The following is a 19257-nucleotide window of genomic DNA, read 5'->3' on the forward strand; positions in this document are numbered from 1 at the left end:
CTAGCAAACAACAAATTGGTATCAGATATTTCTTTGCCTTGGAAAAAGCCAAACATCCTCCCCTGAACTGTTTGCATAAGGACCCTGTTAGTAGATTGCATCCATCCCTGCCAGGTTTGTCAGCACTCATGCAAGATCCAGGATTTATGGGATGGGGGTGGGGAAATGCGTGTGTAGAATAATGTTCAAGAGGCTTGGCGACACTGGCCCAACCTTGGCACATCTTGATAGAAGGAATTAATGTACATTCTCCCACCACCAAGTCCCAACCTCACCCTGATATCCCCCTCCCAAATGATCTGCTACAAGAATACTACTAGAGGATGAAAGTAACATATTTTAATTTCAATCACACACAAACACATATACACATGATATCAGGCTAGAAAAAAGCAAGATCTGAAGCCACACCTTAACAGGTGAGAGCTTGGCACAGGAGGAATCCTCCTGAACCCACCATGATTTTGGTCCTATAAAGAGATTTAAAAGCAAATTAAGGTACAAGGGAGGAACAACATTCCTCCTTTTCTCTTCCCATCCCCAGCAATAAGAGATGCTGACTTCTTATTTTAAAAACAGGGTGCTGTTGCTCTACAGCTACAGTTTGGAGGTACAATCTGCTATTAAGCACACAAAAATGCTATCCTACAGCCAGTAGTAATACCCGTCCCTCAACATTTTTAGGTACTTCCCCTTCCCAAACCCACTAAACATTCTGTAGGATAAAGAAAGGGCAGACAACAGTTAAGGCCTTTGGAGGACAGAAAGAGGGAGGTTTTGGGGAAAAAAACAGTGAGCCTTGGTGTCCAGCTTCTTTCTTCTGCTTTTACTGCTCATTGGGGTTTGGATTGGCATCCGGATACTTGGTGAGGTCAAAGGTCAGGACTTTGCTGATGACACAGTCTCCTTGCTGTGAGAGGAAAGGGAAAGTCATGTGACAGCTGCTCCTTTACTCTTAGATCACCCCAACAGAGCAGCCCTCGTGAGGCTCCCATGATTCACTCTTGTCCTTGGGTTTAGAAAAAAGGAATTTGAAAGGCAAGGAGGGAGCAGTATTTTTAAGAGAATCAGAGTGGGGAAACTGACTGTACAGCAGGTTATCTTAGTCTTCTAATTGCACCCTTCTTTCTTTTCAGAGGAGTATCTAGGGGTTGGTGAACCCTCCCCTGCTGGGGGTGCAGCCCCAGAAGGACCCCCTGCAAAAATCACCTATCAGGCTATGAAGCGTATGACTTTTATGTGTGCAGCGACGTGCTGCTGCTATCATGGCACAATCAAATGCAGGAGAAGCTTTCTGCCAGTCTCACACTGCAGCACAAAGGTGTGTGAATTCTTTCACCCTTCCTCCTTGCCTCGTCCTCACTCTGGAAGCTTTGAATACCTGGGTCGTGTAAAATGTAGTAATTTCTAATGTGGCCATTGCAGTAAAGTGATTTTTATGGGAAGGGCCTCCCCACCCCAATACAGCCCCTTGCCAAGGGTGCAAAGGGATCCTAGGTATGCCTGTTTCTTTTAAACTTTGTAATATTTCCATACATCAAAAAAGATTCCAACAACATCCATTTGGTTATCACCCCCTCCATTTTTTAGTCATCTCTCCTCTGAAACTAAAAACTAAAGTAGATATGAAGTAATAAAAGAACAGTACCTCTGAGCACGTAAAAAGAGCAACCTTTCACTCGTCACTCAGCAACTGCAACCTAACAGTCCCCATAGACTTAGAAGTCTTCCCTCGAGGGCAAGTTACTGACAGGGCTTCTATACAGACTAAGCATCCCCAGGCCCTGAAAAGAGGTGCCTACCAGAGAATTTCCCCAACAAGTGTTTGCCTCCTAAGCTACTGCCTTTAATGGTGACCCCAACACCCCTGGGCTAGAGCTGGGCGATTTTTCAATTTATTGTCTGAAACAGATACTACGTTCAGGTTGCGATACCGGTTTCAGAGTTTTTGAGTTGGCAATACATCACAGCTCCCCAGCCACTGCCAGAACAGCGCATTTCACTCCCGTCTGTCTGCCTGTCTGTGCTGTGCTGGCAGCGGTGGTCAGGAGTAAGAGAGCGGCCGCTTGCTTGCGCGGAGGCAAACATGCAGACAGATGGACTTACTCAGCTGAGAGGCAGGAACCTTCCTGCCCCCCCCCACCTGAGCAGTTTAAAGGAGCCCCTGAGACCCTCCAGCTTGCATGAGCCAGAGTGGTACAGTAAGGGGTACTTGCTCAGCTGAAAGGCTGGGCGATGTGTCTGGCTACTTCTTCCTCCCTTAAGGTGGGGAGGAAGAATTGACCAGATTTTAGACATTGTGATATACAGTCATACCTCAGTAACTGAACGCCTTGCGAGTCAAACATTTTGGCTCCCAAACGCCGCAAACCCGGAAGTGAATGTTCCGGTTTGCGAACGTTCTTCAGAACCTGAATGTCCAAAACGGGTTCCGCGGGTTCCAATTGGCTGCAGGAAGCCACACGTTGGTTTCCGAACGTTTTGGAAGTCGAATGGAGTTCCGGAATGGATTCTGTTCGACTTCCAAGGTACAACTGTTTCAGTATACTGCAGAATTTAGCTGCTGATATATCCCAATCTGAAATCCATACATTGCCCAGCCCGATTTCGTCTTCCTTTATGGCAAGGTCACCTCATCTTGAGGCCTTCATATCTCTAGATTGTACAAGGTTTAAAAAGGCATGGATGTCAGAGGGGGTACAAATACACTACTGTCATTAATACAGGCAGGCAGTGGACATGAGTCAGCAGCACTGAAATATAATTCTCTGCCACACTTCCATACCTCAGGGTAGACACCAATGAGACTCTCAGCCTTGGTGTAGAATTCCTCCTTCAAGGAAATAACAATGGCCTGGAAGTTGCACGTAGATTGCTCCTTGATGTAATTGGCCACCTGTGGGGATGTCAGAGAGGGAGAAAGGTGAAAAGGAGAACTGGCCAGCCCAAACCTCCCTTTGCCTATCTCCAGTAATGCCCAGCTGCCCCATCTGATCTAGCCTGCTACCAACCTTCCCAATGTTGGTGTTGTCCAAAGCAGCATCAATCTCATCCAAGACAAAAAATGGAGCAGGTTTGTAGCTGTGGATAGAAGAGAGAGAGCCAGCAATATGAAGCCACCTTCGACAGAGATGGACGCTGGTCCACCAAGACCAGCAGGTCTTCAGCGTCTCTGGAAAGGCCTTACCTACCCATCCATTGCAGATGCGGGAGAGAACATGAGACTGTGGACATCCAGTGTAACCTCTGCAGTGTGCAGCGTCCCCACCCCCCAAAATCCAAATCTGACAAAACAGGCTCACAGGTATCCAAGGACTCCCAACTCCACACCCACCACTTAATGGATTCAAATGGTTTCCAGAGAGTGCTAGGGGATGTTTTATCCCATGTTGATGGTCTTTCAGCTGAATCCCCGGTGGCCAGCTGGAATGCAAAGTTAACCAGGGCTATTGACTGTTTGGCTCCAAAGCGCCCTCTCCGATTGCATGGAGATTGCATAGTTTCCCCCGGAGCTTAGGGCGATGAAACAATCGCTGAAATGGCTAGAGCGCCGGTGGCAGAAAACTCAGACCAGACACGGGTTAGAGCTCAACGTTGAGCCTACCAAGTGGTGATAGTGATAGTTAAGGAAATAAACAACTATTTGACTTTTAGAAGGCATCTGAAGGCAGCCCTGTTTAGGGAAGTTTTTAATGTTTGATATTTTATCATGTTTTTAATTTTCTGTTGAGAGCTGCCCAGAGTGGCTGGGGAAACCCAACCAGAAGGGTGGTGTATAAATTTTATTTATTTATTTATTTATCTATCATCATCATTATTAAAGCATCAGGGAACAGGATTCTGATAATTTCATTTTGCTGTATCTGCAAAAGGTTTCCTTTTTCACTTGGTACACCTGATATGCCCCCTGCCTCTGCAACAAAGAAATAAATTTTGCTACTGGATCTAAACAGTAGATTCTTCTGCAAAACAACAGGAAGGGTGTCTAAGAACCTTGAGCCACCTCCACCACTTTCCCTCTGGAGAAAAGCTCTGGAGAATTCTGAACTCAACCCTTCTTTACAGACCAGTGCAAGCCAGACGAGACCAGACATTCCTTAGTAAAAGACTGACCTTACCTGTGGATGGCAAAGAGTAGAGCTAAGGCTGCCACTGTCTTCTCCCCACCGGACAGGTTGTCCATGGGCCGGAAGCGCTTGCCAGGGGCTACACAGTTGTAGTTGATGCCATCCAAGTAAGGCTCCTCTGGGTTCTCGGGGCCTAGGAAGGCCTGGAGAAAAAGGGATGAAGGAAGACAATCAGAAATCTTCACACCAGTGGCCAATACCTCAGAACCATCTTTAATGGGGAAGGCCATAGCTCAAGGCGTAGCGCACATGTTTTGCAATCCCTGGCATCTGCAGGCAGGGCTGGGGGAAATTCCAGGCTATCTGAAATCAGAGAGCCACTGACAGTCAGCATTGACAGCGATGGATGATCTGATGATCTGATGTGCTGTAAGACAGCTGCTTAGATCAATTTCATAGTATTATGAAACAGGGAAGATGGGAAGATGGATGTATTAGTGCTTTGCTAGTCCAATACCCTCAAGAGGGTTGGTTTGAGGGCTACCTCAGAGGCTTCTGGGCAACAGTATTGTGGAATTCAAACTAATTTGGATACTTCTAATGTAACTCAGCAAGCCAAGAAACGTGGCACATTATTAAAACTGGAAAGTGTCCAGAAGAGGGCAACCAAAATGGTCAAAGGCCTGGAAACAATGCCTTATGAGGAACGGCTTAGGGAGCTGGGTATGTTTAGCCTGGAGAAGAGAAGGTTAAGGGGTGAAATGATAGCCATGTTCAAACATATAAAAGGATGTCATATAGAAGAGGGAGAAAGGTTATTTTCTGCTGCTCCAGAGAAGCAGACAGGGAGCAATGGATTCAAGCTACAAGAAAGAAGATTGCACCTAAACATTAGGAAGAACTTCCTGACAGTAAGAACTGTTCAACAGTGGAATTTGCTGCCAAGGAGTGTGGTGGAGTCTCCTTCTTTGGAGGTCTTTAAGCGGAGGCTTGACAGCCTTCTGTCAGGAATGCTTTGATGGTGTTTCCTGCTTGGCAGGGGGTTGGACTGGATGGCCCTTGTGGTCTCTTCCAACTCTATGATTCTGTGATTCTATTATTCTAATCAAATATAGTTGCAAAGAGTCCATCCTCTATTTAGGGGTAATGAGAATGAGGGCTTTATTAGTTCCCCCACTCCTCAGAAAGCAAGCAAGCAAGCAAGCAAACAAGCGTGCTCCTGCAGCTGCTTTGACTGAGGCAGCATGCAAAGTTCCCCCTGCAGCATGGAATACGCACACAGGAGCCTGACTCCACAAAACATGGCACTAGAAGGCTCAGGAGAATGCCAGTTGGTACAATTTGTCTGATGACAATATGGGACAGCATTTCAAAGCCCAACGCATGAATAAATAGCATGTTTTGCATATGAATAAAAAGAACAGTAGCAAGGCTGTAATCAGTCTTCTGGGGTTTAGATTGATGTTTTAGAAGACAATTCTGTTTGCAACTAGAAAGCAAATTTGCATGAAAACAATTTCTATAATCTGTTGGTAGTGAACTCTCAAAATCTGTTTCCCATGTTAATGGAATTTTGATTTCCAGTTTGTAGTAAATTGGCTTCCATTTACAATAAACCAACCTTTGGTTGATCATGGGAAGAAAACACACAACACACACACTTTATAGGGTTCATCCAATTTTAAAGACATGGCACCCATAATAATCCCTGAAATATTTGAACATCATAGTATTTTTCTGTATGTATGATACAATTCTGTGGAGATACATAAAAAGTGCTGAATAGGTGTTGAATTTGACTTCCTGAAAATCTCTGCTCTATTTAAAATTGCTTGAAAAATGAGAAAAGATAGCACAGCAAGTTGCTAGCTCCCATGGGTTAGAAGCTATGCTTGGATATATGTGCGTGCTGCCTGCTGAGATCTCTGAAGGCAGGGGAATAGCTTATTGCCTCTCCACATGGATAAAAAGCACAGAATTAATGGTGCTAAAGAGTAAATATTAGCTGGAAGCACTGTATAAAATAAGACACTGTGCAAATTTGCTCCATTTATCCAATTTATACCGGACGCAGAATTCAGCTTTGCTCAACTCAGAATTTAGGTTGCCTGGCTTTAATGTTTGTCAAAGCAAGAACCCTGTTTATAACATTGTTGGCTGTCCATGGTAGGCCAGGGGGGTCCTCACCTGGGCACTGCTGTTTCGTGACAGGGCTTTGTAGATCTCATCAATGTTGGTGGCCACTGACTCAAAGCAGGAGTTGAAGCGGTCAAAGCGCTCCTTTTTTATCTGTTCGAATGCCTGCTTGGCTTTCTTAGCACGTTTCCGGGCAGCCTCGAATTCTACCAGAGCAAAGGAAGAGGTTTAAGCACGGGTCTTCCCAGCCCTCCAGCAGAAGCCCTCGGCCCAAGTCCCCAGCACTCTCCGTTTAGAGGTCAGGAGGGTGACCCAAGTACCATCAGAGGTCTCCTGGAACTTGTCCCGCACACTCTCCAGCTTCTCCATTGCCTTCATATTAGGAGCAGCAATCCGCTGCAAAATGCTCTGCTGCTCATTCAGCTTCTGTTGCAGTTGGTTCATCTCCTGCTTGATCTCATCTTCAGCCTGGGAATCCTGTAGGCGGCAATGATGGGAGGCGGTTCAGGGAGCCATAGACTCTAATGGTAGTCATCATCCCCACCCCCACCAACCCAGAAATTCCCAGAGAACCCAACCCAAATGCATCTGCCCTTGTGAAAAACACCTGTGCAGGGAGCTGCCTCTACCCTCTCTAGGCAACCGAAGTCTGGGGTGAGAATCCCCAGAACCTTTGGGGCAAATTATATGGGAGAGAAAATCCCTTCTAGCAAACTCTCTGCCGTCCACTGGGGCACAGTCCAATCAAGATCCCTTTCCCCTGCCCATTAACTCAATCTGTGGCATGGAACATTGTTATGGCATATGCAGGAGCGAGCCTTGAGAGGTCAGAGTACACAATCAACTTCAGAGTCCAATTTTCTTAAAGACTTCTTTAAGAACAAAAGGGTCAGGTAAAGAGAAAGTCAGGTTACAAAGTTAAAAGATAAAATAAAACATTTTTATTCTAACTATGCTAAACCAGTTTCTAAAGAGAAGTTCCAAACTTACGTTTATAAGGCACACGGATCATCCATGGTTCAGCGGAGACAAAAGGGGATGATGACATGTGGATGACAAAGAACATAAGGGAAGACAACCCATTTTATCCCTGAAGAATCAGGGGAAGATTGACAAGTGCAGGAGAACCCTCCAATCAAGCAGAATCGGGAATGTAAAGGCCTAAAGGGGTTGGGCACTGGCTATCACCTACGTGAACCAGCCCATTCACTCAGATGCAACTTTGAAGATGCTGCTTTGAGTTCCCCCATCACCAGTGCTGCCGATGTTATTTATGTGCACCTAGAATCTGGAATTCCTTCCTGAGAGCAACTCCCCAGGCTTCCTCATTGAGGGGCTTGTGGAAGTACTTTAAAGCTTTTGGTTTACGTTTTTGTAGGGATTGGGGGAAGCTAACAAATAAACAATGTTCCAGTATTTTCTTACTCATTTTTAATTTATTACTGTTCCTTTTGCCCTGCAATTGTTATTATGCTGGTTTTAAATGCAGCTCTTATTTTGGATTGAAGCCACCTCGTAGATCATTTGACAGAATGACAGGGCATAAGTATTTTAAATAAGTAAAAGAATATATAAATGACCTGAACACATGTTCATTTTTGCTTTGTGGACTTGCCACTAGCCTGGGGACAAAAGGCCACCTCCCACCCTCTCAGCTATTCCCCAGGAAGAGCACACCCAAGGGGAACCTCACCTTCAGGTCGTCAGAGAGGTCACTGTAGTCAATCTCAATGAGAGCTTCTCGCGCATACATGTTGGAAGTCCTCTGTGAGCTGCTGGCTGCCTCCTCCCCCTGGGAGCCACCCTACATCCAAATCAAAACAAGAGAACCATCTCAACTCTCCTGCTTGGCCCTCATACCCATCCCCTGCTATATGCAGGACACTCTGCTTACCTCCTCCTGACTGATATCATCCATGGTGCCTTTAGAGAGGGGCAGTTTGATGTCCTGCATCTTGCAAGCTTGCAGCAGATTGTGGCGGTCACTGCGCTTCTGCTCCAGCTTGGTCTCAATGGCTGTCACTTCCTTCTGCAAGTGAGTCATCTCCCTGAGAGCCAAAGTCAAAGAGGAGACACAGATTTGCCTTTAGGAAGGCAGTGTGAAGGCTTTGGGAAGCACTGAGGGTTCCTAGGCCAGAGGTTGGAGCTCAAGGCTGTTTTAAAAGGGACCCAATCTGCAACCATTGTGAATCCTACTTGGTTTGGGGCCAGGTTGGAAGCAGCAAACACTGCTTGATTGGGCTCTGCTCCAAGGAAGATCATACCTTAGAGCAGGCATCCCCAAACTGTGGCCCTCCAGATATTTTGGCCTACAATGATCCCTAGCTAACAGGACCAGTGGTTGGGGAAGATGGGAATTGTAGTCCAAAACATCTGGAGGGCGGAGGTTTGGGGATGCCTGCCTTAGAGAGTCCTCTTCTGCTGTAAAGCAAGGATCAGAAACATGTGGCCCTATCCCATCATCCCTGACCATTGGCCTTCTGGCTGGGGCTGATGAGAGTTGGAATCCAGTGACACTTGGAGGGCTGCAGATGCTCAATCCCTGCTGTAAATTCCTGGAATGAATTCTACACTCAGGTACAGCCCAGATCAGAGGCAGCACATTCCAGAGTATGCTACCATGGGGCAAGCACTCTTCAGTTCACGCACCCACATGTTCTGCTGCAAGTACTACTTGTGGATTGACCAGCAGTTGTCAAGTGTTTCAAGAATGTTAATGGAGGTTCAAGTCATTAATTCCTGGGAGGTGGGTAACCTCAACAAATAGCTTGTGGGGAGGTGTGTGATAAAGAGACCTGGAGTGATTAATTACTTGCAGAGGCAGTAAGCTGAGGAACAAGCCAATTAAAACATGAACTGTGTGGAAAGAGTGAAGAGCAGGAAACATCTCCATCATATAATCCTCTCCAGGAGGGAGCGCGTTCCCTTGTGTCAGGCACAGCAGCACCATTGCAGCATTTTTTTGGGGGGGGGGGACACAGGGGAAGCAGGAAGCACAGGGGAATGGCTACTAATCCAAGCCAAAGTTTGCGGACCTTGTGCTTTTTAGAAAAAGAAGAGTTGAGTTGATTTAATATTTTATATTAATAGTTACAATATTGATAATATTTACTATAAATATTAAATTGAATCAAATAAAAAAGAGAAATATAGAGACATTTTTGCTATCAACAGCTATCCCTGTCCAGAGGAAGTGGACCTCCAAGGACTAGATGCTAGGGACAACCCATAGGGGAGCTGTCCCAGAGGCTTCTGGCTGGCTGCCCCTAGAAGGAGGACGCTACTGCATTTGGTCAGATCCAGCACAGGATTCACCTCCAGCCATTTTACAAACTTCCCACCTTAGAGAAAGGGGAAAGGTTATCAAGCATCCCTCCACCCCCCAAATCCACAAAAACGGAGGGGTGTGTGTCTTAGTAGCCACCCTTCCTACATTCCCTAGCCTCTGCCTCCAGAAGCCAAGACTCACTTGTTGGCCCCGCCCAGCTTCTTCCGAATCTCCTCCATCTCGTGATTCTTGTCGTTCACCTCAGATTTCTTGGCCAAGTGCTGGTTCTTCAGGTCCTGCAGCTGAGCCATGGTCTCATCAATGATCTTCATGTGCCGCTGTTCCTCCTTAAGTGGGGGGGCAGAGAGAAACAGAGAGACTATGAGCTCGACCAGAGACTCTACTGCCTTCTTCCCCACCTTCAAGCCACAGGTAACTCCTGGACCAAACCCTCCTAGCCACCATCAGCCCATCCTTGCACCTTCTTGAGTTTCTCTATCTCAGCTTCATCTTTCTTGACCGTCTGCTCCCACATGTGCACTTTGTCCTGATCCTCCTTCAGCTGGTTCTTCTCAAAGTCCAGCTGGATGCCCAGACGGGTCTTCTGGTTTTCAAACTCCAACCTGCAGAGGGACAGGGGTTGAAATTGGGTCCCAGATCCAAACCCATCCATGCATTCACATGGCTTCCGTATTCTTCAGACTGGGAGACTCCGTGAGGGCACAAAGCTGGGCTGGTTACCTTTTCTTGGCAATCTCGTTCTGGCGTTTCACCTTCTCCTCCTCAAACTCCCTGATGTTCCTTACCCCAATCTCCCGGCAGAACTCCTCAAATACCTCATCTTCCACCTGCAAGGATGGGAAGGAACTAAAGTGAGAGGAGCAGGATGAGATGGAGTAGAGTAGTTTTGAGTGGGTTTTTTAACACCAGATTTCCACTTTCGGGAAACCTTTTTCCACATTGATAAGAACTGCTGCAGATACATTCGTCATTGTATAGATTTTCCTTAAGAAGTTACACAACCACCTTAGGCTATTTTGGGATAGAAATATATAATAATTTATAATAAAAGTCATAGTAGTAATGATAATAAATAGATAGATAGATAGTTTATTACGGCCATAGGCCCATATTCAATACCAATATACATTGTACAACAAAGCAAATATGACAAAATAAAATTAATAAAATTAAAATACATATCTAAAATCATAAATTTCTAGATTCCATTAAAATAAGAGCAATACAGCACTTAAAATATCAGATTATCACTATAAATCAGTATTATATAAGCGAGATCAATAATCATAAAGTAATCCATTTTTCCTCTTATAAGCTAAGACTGTAATCAGAAACCTGGCAACAAAAAGGGACCTACTCGGATCAGAATCTTGCAGTAAATGTGTTAACTGTGTTTCCAAGGAGTCACCCGAGGTTTCCGATAATAAAGGGAACAAAAATCTGGTCCTAGAAACTGAATGCAGTGGGCAGCAAAATAGTATATGTTGTAAGGATTCAATAGATCTATTATCACATACACACACAGCTGAAATCTGACCTTTGGAAAATCTATTGTTCATAACATTGGAAGGAAAGGCATTAAATCTTGCCTTAATAAAGGCGTATCTGTGGACCGCTACAGACAAGGAAGTCAAATAAGATGGTATCTGCTGGGAAGGCACTATGCCAAGATTTAGTGGTGAGCAAGTGCCACTACCCAGAATGGTGTTTTGTTGGAGGTCAATCTCCTCAAGTTTTTGAATGAGGGTTCTTTTAGCCGTGGCTAGGTCCAGTTTTAATAGTTCTGATGGGGACAATCCATAGGTCACTACTTTAGAATGGATCTCTCTTGCCCATGGGCTGGGAAAATCATCCCTCCAAAGACATTGAATCAGGTACAGATTCGGGAGCCTATGCCATAAGGACAACCAATAGCAAAGGCTGCGCCTCCAAAGAGTGAATGATAATAAATAAATAAATAAATAAAAGTAGCAAGCATTAACAAGGCCTAGCCCTATGTCTTGATCCATCGCACCTGGTTCATCTTCTCCTTGAGCTCCTTCATCTCACGGTCCCTCCCCTGGATGATGCGTTTGATGTCATTGATGCGGGGCCCAAAGTTGGCCAATTCACTTTCCAGCTTGGACTTTTCCTGTTGGGTATAGCATTCTATTAGGGATATAATTCAGAAGGAACTGAGGGGTTGATGGTAGGAATCTCTCTCAAGCAAATTACACTTCAGTTCCTTCAGATCATGGCAAGACTGGGGCTTCAGAGTTTATATCCAGCACAGGGGTGAACTTGCATGCCACAACCATGGTAGTCTTTAAAGGTTGCACAGGACAGCCCTCCAAATGAACATCCCCGAGCATCTTCTGCTGCACCTACTGCTTTAGCTCAAAGGCAAGCCTACAAAACTCAAGAGAGCTACCTTGGAAGTTGGAGGCCCGAAGGATGTATGGTCCCAGCAAGCTGTCATACCTGGAGATTGAGAGCAAGATGACGGGTCTTGGTTTGCTCCAAGTCACTCTGGGAGTATTTCAGACGCATTTGCAAGCCATGGGCCTGGGACTGGACTTGGCGCAGCTCTGCCTCCTTCCGCTTGGCTTTCATTTGCTCCTGGAAATGAGAAAAGGAGATGTAGGGGGAGTGGGGTGCAGAAAGAAAAATGGAATGAGGAAACAATTTTGTTGTGATGCTGCAGCCAATGTGAAGCAGCTAAATGCCAGGAATAAATTCATAAGGCGTAAAGGAGGAACCCCAATGCTGTCTCAGAAAGCTGAAAACAACTCCCCGACAGGTAGCTAGTCCCCTAAAAAGATGCATTTATGCACTGCGTGAACAGTGCAATTTCAAGCCAAAATGATGGTGCCCTGTAACACAAGAAAAAAATTAATGCGTTTGAGGCATGTTTCTCTGTAGACAAGAGTCTATTTCATCAGGGAGAGCATGCGAGTCTGATGCTCACTGTGACTCGTCCTTGTAACGCTAAACGTTACATCACATACAAATGCAGCCAGTGATGCGCATGCAGTATAATCCTAAGCCTGTTTTCACAGAAGTCCCCACTGAGTTCAGTGGGACTTACTCTTTAGGAGAGTATTGAGGAAGACAGCCTAAGAGGTGGTAATCATCTGCCTGCGTTGCACCACTTCAAACTACAACTGGAAATTTATACACCTGGATACTTTTACAGACAGAAAACAACCTTCCATAGCCCAGACTTTTATGTGCTAGTTTCATAAATTCAGGGAGGCATTTTTGTAGAGTAACATTCGATCATTTTCAATTCCTATCTGAAAGTCTCTCTCCAAACCATAAACTCTTGTCAGGCTCTGAGAGAAAGTAAGGAACAAGGAAGGACTCATTGCCTTGACTGTCACTCCTCCCAGTCTTGAAAATTACTGCTTTTAAAGTGCTCAAGGGTTTGATGTAAATCCATGTAAAGTTAACAAATATTTTAACTGGAATTTTAGCTTACACTGTATATTTTTAACTATTGATTTTATTTGTACTTTGATTTTCTTGAAACTTGATTTTAGAGGTCTTATTTACAATTAAGTGGTATATAAATCCTGTTAAAAATATAAACAAGTTAAATACTGGGGAGAGGCATTCATGGAAAGCCAGTAATTCCAACAAAACCAGAAACAAGAAGGAGCTTTAGGAAGAAGGATTTCTGGTGAGCAACATAAGGAAAGCTTGTGTTAAGCACAACCCCTTCAGCCAAAATGACACCTGTCTTGTTCTCCTAAACACCCCACTCTTGCCTGGCAAAACACCCCGTTACTTCTCACCTTGTTCTTCCATCAGTCAGTTCAATCTCTATCTGAACTGCTATGAGTTCTGATGGAGACCAAATCTCTGAGACTGGATAGGCACCCTGTAATTCTGTGTGTAGGACTGTGGTGTCCTTTATTTTTGGTGCTGTGCTCTCTATCCCTGTTAGACCCCCTGGGCATCCCAAATGAGTCTGGTGCATTTCTAGCTTGGGACCTTCAACGACGCCCCAAATTATTTCCCGTCAACATTTCTCTCGCCATGCTATTGAGAGCGTGTAGCAGAGCTTGGCAAGCATTATCCCGCAACTCAAAGCCATTCCAACCTTTAGCTCCTCTGTCAGCCTCTCCTTCTTCTCTTTCAGCTTGTCCACAGCCTTTTCATCCCAGCGCCTGGCCTTGGCTTTCAGGTCACTGGCACCTCCTGAGATCACCCCAGACTTCTGAAAGAGGGTCCCATCCAGGGCTACAGTCTGGAAGAGAAAAGGACGGAAGACAGAACACAGCAAGTCACGCCAAGCAGCAGCAGCCACCTCAGGTCTTGGCTATCAGCAACAGTATGCTACAGTACACAATATGCAGAAGGAAGCGGGACTTTTGGCGTTACAGCCAAGGGTGTTCTGCAGTTCTGTGCAAACACCAAACTGGGAACTGAGTGCACAATTTACCATAGCATCCTGAAAATCTCATCTTTAAATTTTCATTAAAAGTTTCTAGCCCTCCTGGCTGCAAAGACAAATGTGAATGAACAAGATTTGGTAAACTTTCCAAAACCAAAGATGAGACCAGAGGAAGCTATTCATTAACAAGAAGCTGGAGCTTTGGTGTCTTTTTAGTAAAAGCAGAAACCAAATAAAGGAAATACCAGCATGTTTTCTTAGTCTGCATACTGTACGTCTATGCAGTTAACAGAAATTCAAGGTTCCTTGCTGTAGAATTTTGAATGGGACTGTGTTTGTAGTTCCGGGGGAGGCTGAGAGGCAAGAAACTTAAGAGTGGCTTGCAAGACTTCTCAGACCTTGTGACGCTGGTGCCCTCCAAAGGCAATGCGACGGGCATCCTCCACATTGTCACACACAAGGGCATTCCCGCAAGCATACTGCAGGGCCTTCTTGATGTGAGGCGGCTCGTAGCGAATCACGTCAATCACCAACTTGGCTCCCTTCAGCTCCCGGAGCTTCTCGTCTGTCGGTTTCACCTGCAATATATAGCCGTTTTGGCTCAGGGGGAGGGCAGAGATGCACAGTGACAAGCTTGTGCCAGTCTGCAGATCACTCAAAGTTACTCCAGCCACTGAGGTGGAGACAGTCCTTCCCCAACACCTTTATAACTTTACATGTATACCTTTGTTTCAAAAGCAGCTTATCATTGAAGTGAGGTGGCTACATGAGAAGGAGCAAAAAGGGGGGAAATGGAGTCCCTTGGGCAAGAGCTCTGTGCAAATCCTACCTCAGAATCAGTCTGAGGGAGCTACCTATAGAAAGTGTTGGGAGCTGAACAGGGGGCGGGGTAGGAAAAAAGATACCACCTGATCATCGGCAGGCTAGCACAAACGTGGAGATTTATCTATCTCTGCAGTAATCCACCACCACGCCTAGGCCTTGTTAGGCCTCACCTCAAGGTAGTCAAGGGGCAGGAAGGTCTCAGGCTCGCCTCGCTGCTCCTTGATGTACTGGATACAGTCCCGGCCAGTCTTCTCTGAATCAACAATGATGGCGTCCATGTTCTTGCCCAGGACCTTGGTGACAGCGATCTGGTATTTCTTCTGGGTCGGCTGGCAGAGGTCAATTAAGCGCCCGTACTGTGGGAAACAAGGAAGTGGAATGAGGCAAGGAGGGGCTCTAGTCTCCAATTCTATCCCTCCCACCCTCTGCCATATACCCTCGGCTCTGCCTTGAGGAGCTTGCTATTGTTCTTCTACACTTACCACAGAGCCAGGGTAGAGGCGCTTGATGCTTTCCATGATCTCAGCCTTGCGCTGCTGCCGGCTGTTCTCCTGCCGGTCAATGCGAGCATCCCCCAGCTGCTCCATCACCTGGTTCAGCTCCTTGTTAATCTCATCGATCCGGCGCTTGGCCAGCTCTACCTCCTCTGTCAGCTCCCCCTCCAGCTTCTTTTGCTCCTCCAAGGACTGCCTAAAGAACGAGCAGTAAGAAGATGGCACAGACTCCCTGGTCACTCCATGCCTGAATTAGGCTTGGTTGCACTGTGCTGGGAGGGACTAATATGATGGCTTGTAGGGTGGGACTCCTAAGCAATCCCAAAACAGAGCCCAACTTCCTTATCCTTTCCCCACCACAGTCTGCTTAAGGCACACATCCCCAATATTATGTGGCCCCTTCCTTGCCCTTACTTGCTAGTAGCAATGTACTCCTCCAGCTTCTCAATACGTTTTTGGTTTTCTTCAATCTCCCGCAATTTCTGCTTTATCTTGGCCTACAAGACAAAATGAATAAGCCAAATGTGAGCAAGCACGAGTGGAGCTTAGCTCAAAGCCAGGGCCCTACTCAACCAATGCCAAAGACCAGTCTCTGACCCCCTTGAATGAGAACCACCTTAACAAGCAATATTACCAGCTGACAGTCACTTAAACTACTGGTCTTAAATTAAGCTAGATCACCTAAGAGGCATTGAAGCCCTCTTCTAGGGAAATAAAGAGAGACTGCCAGTCGGAGAGCAAAGGGGAGAGAAGGTAAAAAAGCTGTTGGGGGGGGGACCAAACTACTCTGGTTATATGAAGAGGAAAACATAAAAAATGTATCCTGCATTCCAAGTAAGGGTGAAAGATTGATCTTGGGTATGGAAAGGCTGTATGTCTCTGGAATCCACTTGTTTCATGGAAGCAGGAAATACCACCCTTCAGGCTTCCCTTACAGAAGGAGTGGGGAACTTTTGGCCCTCCAGAACTGCACCAACCCCAACAAAAAAGTTGATGAGAATTGTCGTTCAGCAACATCTGGAGGGTAAAAGGTCCCCCAACACCTGACATACCTCTTCCCTGGGAACTTGCTCAACTTATTAATTCCTAAGAGAGTTCAGAAGATTTTCTGACAGCAGTCTTCCCTGACCTGGTGTTTTACAAATTCCCATCAGCAGAAGGAGGATTGGGGCTCCCTCAGCTGGGGAGCAGGAGCACTTTAAAGGAGCTCCCACCCCAGTGCTAACTTGTGTCAGCCAGAGAAAGGTCAGGGGCTCCATAAAACGGCTTGGCTTCTGAGCCAAGCAGTTTAAAGAAGCGGAGGGAGGAACAAGCTGTATTGCACCTCACTGATGAAATATGCAGGCAGAGTGCAATGGTGGCTTCACTCAGTGGTATATCGGTGGTGAAACCGTCACCGCTCCTGAGTCCCTCTGCCTCCAGCACCCAGCTACAGCTTGTTTTCACTCACTGCGCTCGGGGCAAAGGGACTCCGGAGTGGCAGTGGCTTCACCTGCAATATGCCGAGTGAAGCCGCCATCAGTCTGCCCCTCATGCCAGTCCTGGGCGATATATTGATACATCACCTAGCATCAGCTCACATGGAGGAAGAACAATCCTGCTTAGCACTGGGTTCCAAAAACACTGCTTTGAACAGCTCATGTGATTCTCCTGCAAGCAGGCAGTTGGCCAGTGGTGGAGTGTTTTCTTTTCCACTGCTGCTTCCACTTGCCCGCAGGAGAACAACACGAGCTGCTTCAAAAGGGTTTTTTGAGCAGGATTTGATCTCATGGAGATTAAACTCTACTGCCTTGACTGCACAATCCTGTTCACTGCCAGGAACAGGGCATGCAGCCAAGACAGGATTAAACCATGTCCACCTGCCCATCAGCTGACATCACCAATGATGTCAATTGATGGCTGAGTGGGTGCAATTTGGGGAAAACGGCCCGAGATTGGCCTGTGGGCTGGAGGTTGCCCACACTGTCATAGAGTCAAAGGAGGATGCTTCTTAAAAATGCAGGGCCTGAAACTGGACAATGACTTCTATTAAACCCTAGTCAGGCCTGCTCATACTGTGATTTCTCAACAATTGCACTAATATGAATCTTCAAGACATTAAAAAAAAATCGGACCAAAGAACCTTCACAGTGAGTCTCAAACTAAGGGGTGCCACGGGATTCTGTCCAGGGCCTGTTGTTGTTCAATGTCTTTGTAAACGACTTGGACAAAGGAATTCAGGGGATGCTCATCCAAAAAACTGGGAGGGGTAGCTAGTGCCACAGAAGACAGAATCAGAATTCAAAATGACTTTGACAGATTGGAGAACTGGGCCCAGAAGAACAAAATGAATTTCAAAAGGGACAAATGTAAGGTTCTACACTAGGGCGGGAAGAAACAGCTGCACAAATAGAAGACGTGGGACACTTGGCTTGCCAGAAGTACATGTGAAAAGGATCTTGGAGTCTTGGTGGACCGCAATCTTAACATGAGTCAACAGTGTGATGCAGCAGCAAAAAAAGCTAATGCTATTCTAGGCTGCCTCAAGAGAAGCCTAGTGTCCAGAACAAGGGAAGTACCAAATTTACTTGAGTCTAATGTGCAACTTTTTTTTCTTGCCAAATTAGGCTGTGAAAAATTGGGTGCACATTGAATTCGATGGTGCATTAGACTTGAGTAAATACGCACTTTGCTGCCAGCTTGCGCTAGCCGGCATCGGGATGCAGGCTCCACCCCATGTCTCCATTGAGGGGTGTTCAGCTGTGCGCCCCTCAATGGAGCAGTTTAAAGGACCTTGCACGTAGCCACTGGGTAGCAGAAGCCAGAGGCAAGGTGTGGGGTCCTTTAAACTGCTCCATTAAGGGGCGCACAGCTATGCCCCCCTCAAGAAGCTACTATGGGTGGAGGAGGAGGAAAGGAGGGCAGCTCCCTGTAATCTGCACAGCCCTGCCACCTCGCTGGGAAAGGGGTGGGATAACTGTTAATCCTAGAATCATAGAGTTGGAAGGGGCCCCAAGGGTGCTCTAGTCCAATCCCCTGCAATGCATCCATGACAATGGCCACCCAGCCTCTCCAAGGAAGGAGAGTCCACAACCTCCCGAGGGAAACCATTCCACTGTTGAACAGCTCTTACTGTCAGAAAGTTCCAGATTGTCAATATCCTTCTTAAATTGTGTTGCCCCAAACTAGACACAGTATTCCAGGTGCGGTCTGATCAAAGCAGAATAGAGCGGGACCACTACTGCATTTACTCGAGTCTGATGCGCCATCGAATCTAATGCACACCTCAGTTGCAGCCCACAGGCTGAACTTCCCTGCCCATCACCAAGTGGAATAACTGTTCTCTTTATTTCCTCCCTCCTGCAGCACAACAATCAATACATTTCACCTTGTCTCTGTCTCCCAGCCATTCCTGTGCAAACCGTTCACTGCCTGCTTTGGCTGGCTACACTGCCCAACAGTCTAAGAGATGGCTGTGTCAGTGACACTCCTGCTGCCGGACTCAGTCAGTGGCTGACATTGGGTCCACTCCCCCTTCTGCCACTGGAGCACATGAAGAAAGCCAGGGCTTCTCCCTGAAGCAAGGCAGGACGGAGAATGATGCTTGTGGGAGGTGGGAGAACCCAGTGAAGCTGGCCTTGCTGCTGCCATCTTGGAGAGGGCTGCACTTACATTAGGGCTGGACAATATTTGGTTTTCAGCATTGTGATATATCACTAGCTAAACATCTTGATATGATGTTTTGAGAGTTAATTTTATTTACTATTATTTTTCTAATGGATTATTTTACTATTATTTACTTTTACTAATAGATTACAATCTAACAGATTGAATTTTACTTTTTGGATATAAGTTGTTCCATTTTAAAGTTGTTTTATTATAACTTTTTGTATTGGATCAGATTATTATAAGGCGTGCATTCTTTGCTGTATACTTTGTTGCTGTAAACTGCCTTGTGTATACCAATATAGAAAGGTGGTATTCAAATAAAAAGTGAAATACCAATATATCATGATGCCTGAAATAAGGATGGAGCTACGCAGAGGCATTGGCTGGCTTCACGGTTTTTCTCACATCGTGATTTTTTTG

General features: G+C 46.0%; 1 protein-coding gene across 2 annotated transcripts in view; it reads right to left on the reverse strand.

Annotated features, from left to right (window-relative positions):
- Window positions 1-324: 324 nt before the first annotated feature.
- SMC1A (structural maintenance of chromosomes 1A) overlaps window positions 325-19257 on the reverse strand; it is a 28243-nt gene continuing 9310 nt past the window's right edge. Inside the window, exons 8-25 of one of the 2 annotated variants that reach the window (XM_035140900.3) lie at window positions 15604-15686; window positions 15178-15385; window positions 14866-15051; window positions 14269-14448; window positions 13577-13723; window positions 11953-12090; window positions 11507-11623; window positions 10213-10319; window positions 9953-10094; window positions 9673-9818; window positions 8098-8251; window positions 7897-8007; window positions 6524-6671; window positions 6255-6409; window positions 4119-4270; window positions 3012-3081; window positions 2786-2896; window positions 325-910 (exon numbers count right to left, since the gene is read on the reverse strand). In XM_035140900.3, the coding sequence (XP_034996791.1) occupies window positions 827-910; window positions 2786-2896; window positions 3012-3081; window positions 4119-4270; window positions 6255-6409; window positions 6524-6671; window positions 7897-8007; window positions 8098-8251; window positions 9673-9818; window positions 9953-10094; window positions 10213-10319; window positions 11507-11623; window positions 11953-12090; window positions 13577-13723; window positions 14269-14448; window positions 14866-15051; window positions 15178-15385; window positions 15604-15686 (2439 nt within the window). In that variant the 3' untranslated portion in view covers window positions 325-826. Of the gene's footprint in view, window positions 911-2785; window positions 2897-3011; window positions 3082-4118; window positions 4271-6254; window positions 6410-6523; window positions 6681-7193; window positions 8008-8097; window positions 8252-9672; window positions 9819-9952; window positions 10095-10212; window positions 10320-11506; window positions 11624-11952; window positions 12091-13576; window positions 13724-14268; window positions 14449-14865; window positions 15052-15177; window positions 15386-15603; window positions 15687-19257 lie in introns of those variants that run through there. The other variant, XR_015947190.1, reaches the window with a different exon arrangement.

Source organism: Zootoca vivipara, chromosome 15 (assembly GCF_965207765.1).
Source record: "Zootoca vivipara chromosome 15, rZooViv2.hap1.1, whole genome shotgun sequence".
NCBI lineage: Eukaryota > Metazoa > Chordata > Lepidosauria > Squamata > Lacertidae > Zootoca > Zootoca vivipara.